The sequence below is a fragment of the Loxodonta africana genome, chromosome 13 (assembly GCF_030014295.1).
Source record: "Loxodonta africana isolate mLoxAfr1 chromosome 13, mLoxAfr1.hap2, whole genome shotgun sequence".
Lineage (NCBI taxonomy): Eukaryota > Metazoa > Chordata > Mammalia > Proboscidea > Elephantidae > Loxodonta > Loxodonta africana.
In genome coordinates, this window is record NC_087354.1 from 29,673,561 (window position 1) to 29,681,543 (window position 7,983).

At 44.3% G+C, this 7,983-nt stretch overlaps 1 protein-coding gene across 4 annotated transcripts in view; it reads left to right on the plus strand.

Annotated features, from left to right (window-relative positions):
• Positions 1 to 7,983, plus strand: part of FANCI (FA complementation group I) — a 96,098-nt gene that overhangs the window by 87,581 nt on the left and 534 nt on the right. For all 4 annotated transcript variants that reach the window (XM_064267117.1, XM_064267119.1, XM_023553031.2 and 1 more), the window contains 5 exons: positions 22 to 75; positions 155 to 214; positions 4,367 to 4,441; positions 6,613 to 6,708; positions 7,002 to 7,109. In XM_064267117.1, coding sequence (XP_064123187.1) covers positions 22 to 75; positions 155 to 214; positions 4,367 to 4,441; positions 6,613 to 6,708; positions 7,002 to 7,109 — 393 coding nt within the window. The remainder of the gene's footprint in view (positions 1 to 21; positions 76 to 154; positions 215 to 4,366; positions 4,442 to 6,612; positions 6,709 to 7,001; positions 7,110 to 7,983) is intronic.

A 7,983-nucleotide genomic window follows, 5' to 3' on the forward strand; every position in this document is an offset into this window, starting at 1 on the left:
TAAGAATCTTTTGTCTATTAGTATCTCCAGGTGTGTCGGAGCTCCAGAGGAATTCCAAAAAATATGGAAAAGCTGGTGAGTTGAGAGTGCCTTTCCTAGGAATGGGGAGGGGATTTTGTTTCTGCTGTTACATTGGCCTCCCTCTTTGCTGCAGGTGAAGCTGTCTGGTTCCCATCTGACGCCCCTGTGTTATTCTTTCATTTGTTACGTGCAGGTAAGTGATCCAGAGTCAGTACCAAAATAGATCTTTAAGTAAGAAAGGACTTCCTACATTCCCAGGGGACCGCTTAGTCTTCTGAGCTGAGTGTGTATCCAGTTTCTTCCCAACTTACCATAAGCCAGAGGTGCCCATCAGAGACCAAACCAAGGCCTGAAGGCTTTGCAGCAAGAAAGTCTGCCCATTCAAAGAAAACCATTTAATGTGGAGAAAGAAAGCGCTTGACATGCTTGCATTTAGAGTAGGAAAAGAAGAGCAGGCTTGGGCTCAAAGACCTGGTTTATTTCCGGGTGACTGCAGACGCATGCCACCAGGTGTCCTTTGGGCCTGCGGGTAGGGTAGCAGCAAGCACGTGAAGAAAGGCTGAGATCAGATAGCAGAGTATTGTGTGAGAGCAGCAGCACTTTCAGTGAGTTAGAATACGGGCTGCTTTTGTCTTTGGCCCAGAGCCCTTTTCTTCTCCCTCTAAATTAATACAGTAATAGGCTTCTCCAGGGTTTGAAGAAATTTGAAATCTCTCTTGGTCACAAATACCATCAGAGTTTTGAAATACTTAGTCCTCTTTCTTGTTTGTTTAAACCAGGGTTTCTCAACCTCAGCACTGTAGGCATTTGGGGCCAGGTAATTCTGTTTGGGGGCTTGTCCTGTGCATTGTAGGATATTTAGCATCATCCCTGGCATCTGCTCACCAGATGCCAATAGCAGCCCCCGAATTGTGACAACCAAAAGTGTCTCCAGACATTGCCAAATGTCCATGAGAGGCAAAATCACCCACAGTTGAGAACCACTGGCTAAAACACATGAAGTGACAGGAAACTACATTTACCCAGGCCTCTTCGTAACTGCAGTGAGAGCTTTGCAGAGCTGTTATTTGATTTTTGAAGAATCAAAGAGGATGGGTCTCCTAAGTGTCAGTCCTGGCCAAGATTCTAGAACCAATTATTAAAGCAATGGGTTGAGACCACTTTAACAGTGATAACTCCGCTTGCTTTCCGCCTCTCCACCACCTGCAGGTGCGACATCCCCCTGTGGTGTCTTGCCTCATTATGTGGGTTAGGTACTTCTTCCCTCCCCCTGAGAATCGGTGACCAGGTGGCCTGTCAGCTTGTGTCAGCTGGAGGTTCTCAGTTGTGTGCTGGTAGTTGAGGTTCTCCCCTGCCTTTGTACCAGTTTTGTGATCTGAGGTGGGAGCACATCATGTGTTTTCTGTGTCTGGCCAGGCACAGTCTATAGCCTGCTCCCATCAAGCTGTTACTCCTGGTTCTCTCCTTTTATCTCACTCAGACGCTTGCAGGCATGCTTTCTCAACCCTCGTGCTCAGGAATTTCCATGTGAGTTCCATTCTGTCATACAAATCTGTTGTCTGTATATACATATATATATATTACTACTCTACCTCTACTCCTGAACTTGGGTTTTAAGTTCCGTATCTCCAAGTCTTACTGCGTATAAGGCCTCATTTCACAAAGAATCCTTTGTAGACTGAGTCTTCAAAAAAAGGATTCTGTGAGAAATACTCGTACCATATTCCTTGTCTTAGACATTCATGATGCCCATTAGCATATTAAATATGCTTAGAAGTCCAACCATAATACGTTCAACAGTAGTTCTAAACCTATTCAAGAACTTTTGTTTTTTTCAGTAACGCGTATTATTATTTGGCAGAATAGTGTTCCATAGGGTACACCTGGGGAAACACTGTTCTGAAAGCCTATTTACTACCCTTTTTCTCTTAAAGTCACTTGTCTATTCATTTTATTAGGAGCAGCTCACATTTAGAGCCCCCTACCTTGCACCAGGTGTGGTGCCAAGCACTTCTCATGCATCACCTCATTCGTCCTCACTGCAGCACTTAGTGACAGGCCCGTATAAATGATGAGAAGAGATTAGAGATATGAATGGGAAGGTCCACGAACAGACAGCTATAGGAGGAAGAGGTGAGATCTGAATCTAGTAGCTAATGTTTCTAAGGACCCCTACTAAGTTAAGTGCTCGGCTACTAACTGAGAGGTTGGTGGTTCAAACCCACCCAGCAGCTCCGTGGGAGAAAGAACTGGTGATCTGTCCCCGTAAAGATTATAGCCAAGAAAACCCCATGGGGCGCTTCTACTCTGTCACATGAGGTCCCTCTGAGTTGGAATTGACTCGATGGCACACAACAGCGGCAAATGTTTTAGGCTTTGTGGCCCATGTAGTCTGTCTGACAATTACTCAACTCTGGCACTGTAGCACAAAAACAGCCACAGGTAATATACAAAATAAAACTTTATTTTCAGGAACAGACATCGGGCTGGATTTGGCCAGTAAGCTGTAGTTTGCTGACCCCTGCTCTAGAATTACACTTGATATTGACATGTAAAACATCAGAGGATTTGGGGTTTGTTTCTGACTCCATTTGCAACCATTTTCTTCTGTGAATCATCAGACATCTCCTAGACTACTATTCCTTATTCCACACTGTGCGTGCTCTTCACAGAAGCCAGTTTCATATGTTCCCTCCTAATTCTTCCCCTTCTTCATCCGTATTTGACTTATAACCTACTGACAAGTCCACTGACTCACAGGCAAACAGGTTTTTCCCTGTTTGATACCCTTGGTGAGCAACCCTGGGCAAGAGCCCATGGTTCCATTAGCTCCAACTCTTAATCTAGAAATCAGGATTGCAATTGCCCACATCCTTCAGAGAGCTACTCTCTTATAGCCCTTTTGTTTTTCCACAGCCTTATATCTCAGTGAAAACACTGCCATTGCTCCAAAACCCTTAGCATTCTGCCCCAAACTGCATACCTTTAAAAGGTACTTCTTGTCTGGCTAAAACTATAGTTTTAGTCCTACTTGTATCAGCAGGGAAATCCTGGTGGGATAATGGTTAAGAGATATGGCTGCTAACCAGAAAGTCAGCAGTTTGAATCCACCAGGCACTTTGGAAACCGTATGGGGGTAGTTCTACTCTGTCCTGTTGGGTCTCTGTCAAGTCGGAATCGACTCAACAGCAGTGGGTTTTTGTATCAGCAGGAATGGGCAATAGGTTGATTTAGGGATACATCCTCAATGGGGCAGTTCTACTCTGTCCTATAGGGTCACTATGAGTCGGAATCGACTCGATGGCACTGGGTTTTTTGTTTTTTCCTCTAGAAAAATGTCTCACTTCCCACTTGTCCATGTGAGCTCTATTTATAGCTGCTTCCCTGCCCCTCCCATAACAAGGCGTCACCCTCCACCACCCTTATCCTGCCTTCTGAGCCAAAAATATATTTCTTCATACCAGCCCCTCTGGAATCCCTACTGTTCCTTATTTTCCAGAACATGCCACATGGAAACAGCCTCCTGCTTCTCACGTGGCTCTAGTGGTAGTTTCTCTCCATTCTGCGATCTCTGTTTTATTCCCTTACTTGTCCCACAGAGCATGTGTGTTCCATTCCTAGAAGGTAAAAACTCCCTACTTGTGTATTTCAAGCTTGGGAGGTTCTCAGTCTCTCCTGACTCAGGTCTTGTTTCTCTTCCTGGTTCCCTTCATTAGTTCTTTCTCTCCAGGAACTCTTTATACTCCGATATCTACAACATCAGGAAGTGTTCCTATGCCCCTTTTAAACCCGCTAACCAAACTACGCATTAGATACATCTGGTGATTACCTCTGTTGGCCCCTGAAACAGCCTCCTTGTCTTCCTCTTCCTTTGGGGGCCCTTTCAGGCAACTTCCCAATTTGGAAATGCCTTTCCCTGCTACCACCTTGATGATCCCCATTTTAACCATTCTTTTGTACCTCACTAGTCCATTGGCTGGCAAGGCACAATGGCTTGGTTGATTCTACCCTCAACCTCCGTGTACTAGAGTACAAACTGTAAACCTCTCAACAAAACAAAGTAGGAATACACCTGAGGATTGTAAAGCATCACAGTTTTTTCCACCTGCCAGCACCTGCTGCACAGGTAATCCTGCTCATCCACACTTGCTCCCCTTAGAGCGCTATACGCTGTTGCAATTACTTTTTAGGGAAATGTTCACACTGCACAGGTAATCCCTTTCATCCATATTTGCTTCCTGTGGAGTTCCTATACTCTGTTGTAATTACCTTTTAGGGAGATTTCCACTAACCTGTTAGCTCTGTGGGGAAGTCTTTAGGAATGAATTTGTTTCTGTTTCTTTAGAACAAGAAGAGTGACAACCTGAAATCTGCAGGAGAGAAGAAAAAGGAGAAAACTGCTGCTGTTGCCACAGCCATGGTAAGCTGCTGACACTCATCATTAAAATATGGCTGCTGGTGAACCGTGAGAACATTTATGCTAAGTGAAAGGAGCCAGTCCCAAAAGACTGCATATTGTATGATTCCACTTATATCAAATGCCCAGTATAGGCAAATCTAGAGACAAAAGGTAGATTAGTGGTTGCCAGAGCTGGTGGGAATGGGGAGACGGGGGTGTCTACTTAAGGGTACGGGATTCCTTTTTAGGGCGATGAAAATGTTCTAAAATCGATTGTAGTGATAGTTGCAGAACTCTAAAAGCCATTATACATTGTCAATGAGTGAACTAATGGTATGTGAATTATATCTTAAAGCTGTTAAAACCAAACCAAAAACCAAACCCAGTGCCATCATATCGATTTGAACTCATAGCAACCCTATAGGACAGAGTAGAACTGCCCGATAGTCTCCAAGGAGCGCCTGGTGGATTCAAACCACCGACCTCTTGGTTAGCAGCTGTAGCACTTAACCACTACACCACCAGCTGTTATCAACCATTTATATACATACATATATACTGTATTTTTACACAGATAACGTGCACCTTGTGCATTTCTTTGCTGGTTGCACCCTTCCCCTGCAAGGTATTTTTGTGAGCGTGCTAGTTTTGTTTTTTTTTACAACATGGGGAAGAGGATTGGCATAGTGGTGCTTGTGAGGGTGCCTCGCAGGGGAAGGGCACAGCTGGCAAACACAGAAGGTGTGCATTATTTTTGTGAAAATATGGCGTGTGTGTATATATATGCACACATATATATATGGCTGCTTCTCGATTCAGATTATGTTCAGATGGAACATCTTAATTTTCTCAGAACTGAAAACATGTTTTATAAAGGAAACGCCTGAAAATCCTGATCTCCCTTTGTAATTAGCTTAAAAAAAAAAAAAAAAAAAAGGTTGCCACTGAGTCAATTCCAACTCATAGTGACCCCGTAGGACAGAGTAGAACTGCCCCATAGGGTTTTCCAGGGCGCCTGATGGATTCAAACTGCCAGCCTTTTGGTTAGCAGCTGTAGCCCTTAACCACTGTACCACCAGGGCTGGAATTGTTCTTAGAAAAGGTGGTGAGTACAAAAGGTGTTCTCTAAAGGATCTATAAGAGTAGGTGAGGGTGCAGGTGAATTGGCACTGTAGTACATGGTTAGCAAAGGTGAAAATTAGCACACCCTCTCGGGGGCAGTTTGTCAATAGCTACCAAATTTTAGGATCCTCTCTGATGCAACAATTCCACTTTTAGAATACAGAAATTACGCTAAGACCTGTGTACAAGGATGGTCCCGCCAACAGTTTGTAAAAGTGAACTACTGCAAACAACCAAAATATCCATTAATAGAGGACTGGCTTAAATATAGTACACGTATACTTTTTTTCATGCAGGCATGAAAGAAATCATATAAACCCAAATGTTTGGCTATGATAATGTGGGAGAAAAATTAGAACAACGTGTGCAGTGTCCCCATTTGTGAGCTTTTAAAAAGATATAAACACACATATGCACAAGAAATGTCTGGAAGGAGTTATAATTCAAATTAGGGGAAAAGATGATCCCAGCAGTATAAATTCTTGCAGAGTAGAAAAAAGAGCTGGAGCTAGCTGCCGGAGTGGGCTTGTTTTAAAAATATCGGGTCAAAGAGGGAGCCAGATTTCTGCTCATGGTCCTACCCTCATCCAGTCTCTAAATAATAACCAATACTTCAGAACTGTAAATGGAAGATTCAGTGGAATCTCTACTGGAATTTAGGCCCTTTGAACTGCCATAAAAAAATCTTACACTGTTGTTAGGTGCTGTTGAATCGATTCCAACTCATAGCGACCTTATGTGGCAGAATAGAACTGCCCCATAGGGTTTCCTTGGCTGTAATCTTTACAAGAGCAGATCACCAGGTCTGTATCCCACGGAGTTGCTGGGTGGGTTCAAGCCACCTACCTTTTGGTCTGCAGAGCACTTAACTGTTGCATCACCAGGGCTCCTTAAATCTTAGATTATGGTATATAAATAAAACTGCATTTACTTGAGAGAGACTAGTTTTCAAAAAAAACATGAGCAGTAACAATTAGTTACTCTGCTAGTGACAAGTTGGAGATCTACAGTCTTCAAAAGCCCCTCAAGCCCTGACATTTAGGTCTTAATGCTCCTCTTTTGCCCTGTAGGCCAAAGTCCTTCGGGAAACCAAGCCAATCCCTAACCTCATCTTTGCCATTGAACAGTATGAAAAATTCCTCATCCACCTTTCTAAGAGGTCCAAGGTAAACACACTGTCTTCTGTTTCTGTGTACCCTGTTGAGAGAACCTGACAACTGCAGCGGGGGAAAAAAATCAAACCCTGAACCTTTCCCACTCCTTTGCTATTTGTGATTTGATGGCCTGAATCCAAACGTTTGTGGGAAACTGAGGGGAAAACAGGTCAAGTGGGTGTGTGCTTACTGCAGGTAGGCACTGAAGGGTTTGTCAGAGGTAGAGTATGCTTTGTGCAGACCCGGGCAGGACAAGGTAGAGCCCCGAGCAGGAAAGTGTTCCCATGCTTACAATCCTGTCACAGGTGAACCTGATGCAGCACATGAAGCTCAGCACCTCACGGGACTTCAAGATCAAAGGAAACATCCTGGATATGGTTCTCCAAGAGGAGGAGGAGGAGGAAAACCAAGAGGTCAGTGCCGGCTTCTACTTGGAGGGCAGCAAGCCCCAGCCACCCTTCCTAGCCAGTGGTTCAGTCTATCTGGGAGCAGCCCCAGATTAGTGAAGGAGCAAGAACCAACAGACAAAAGGGCTTCAAAGGAGGCCCGGCAAAAACAGAACTAAGGAACTTTTAGGGAAGGGCTGCCCACTTTTGAGCCTATGTCTCACCACGTTGCTCAGACTCACATGATTTCTGATGGACATTTTCAGGGAATGGACAGTGACAGAACAAGGTCTTGCTGTGTGTCTTCTTCCCATGACCTTTTGAACCACTGAAATATGATTAACCACAGCATTTGACTCAGAAACCAATCTACTTCCTCTTCAAAGTAGGGCCATTCTTTGATAAGTTTTCGTAAGGCTTCCTTCAGTTCATGTCAAATGGAGTTTCTTAAGCCCCTTTTCCCTCTGGTTGGTTCCTGTTCTTCATTCTACCAGCTACGGCATTCCATCCCATCCCTGCAGCATCTCTGGGACACAGACCAATGTTTTCTTACCTCTAGCCCCTAAAGTGTGCATTTTAGGTTTGTCTAGAAAGAAGTAGCAAACTTGTGGCCCGTGCTTATTTCAAAATTAGAAGTTTACACAAAACACTAGATTTCCGGCTTTTCCAAACGATTGAACCTGCATTCTTCAGATGATGATGCTCCAGGCCACAGTGTACCTGGCCCCATCCACTCTCTCTACCTCATGTACTGGGCACATGAGCTCAGGAGGGACGTGTAGCATTCTGACACTGAGGCTCTCATTCAGCTCCGTCTCTCTCATCTTGTGGCCCCTGAATGTCCACAGATACAAAAGTCCAAAGGAATGCAGTTAGCACATCCCTACTCTACTTTAGAGGC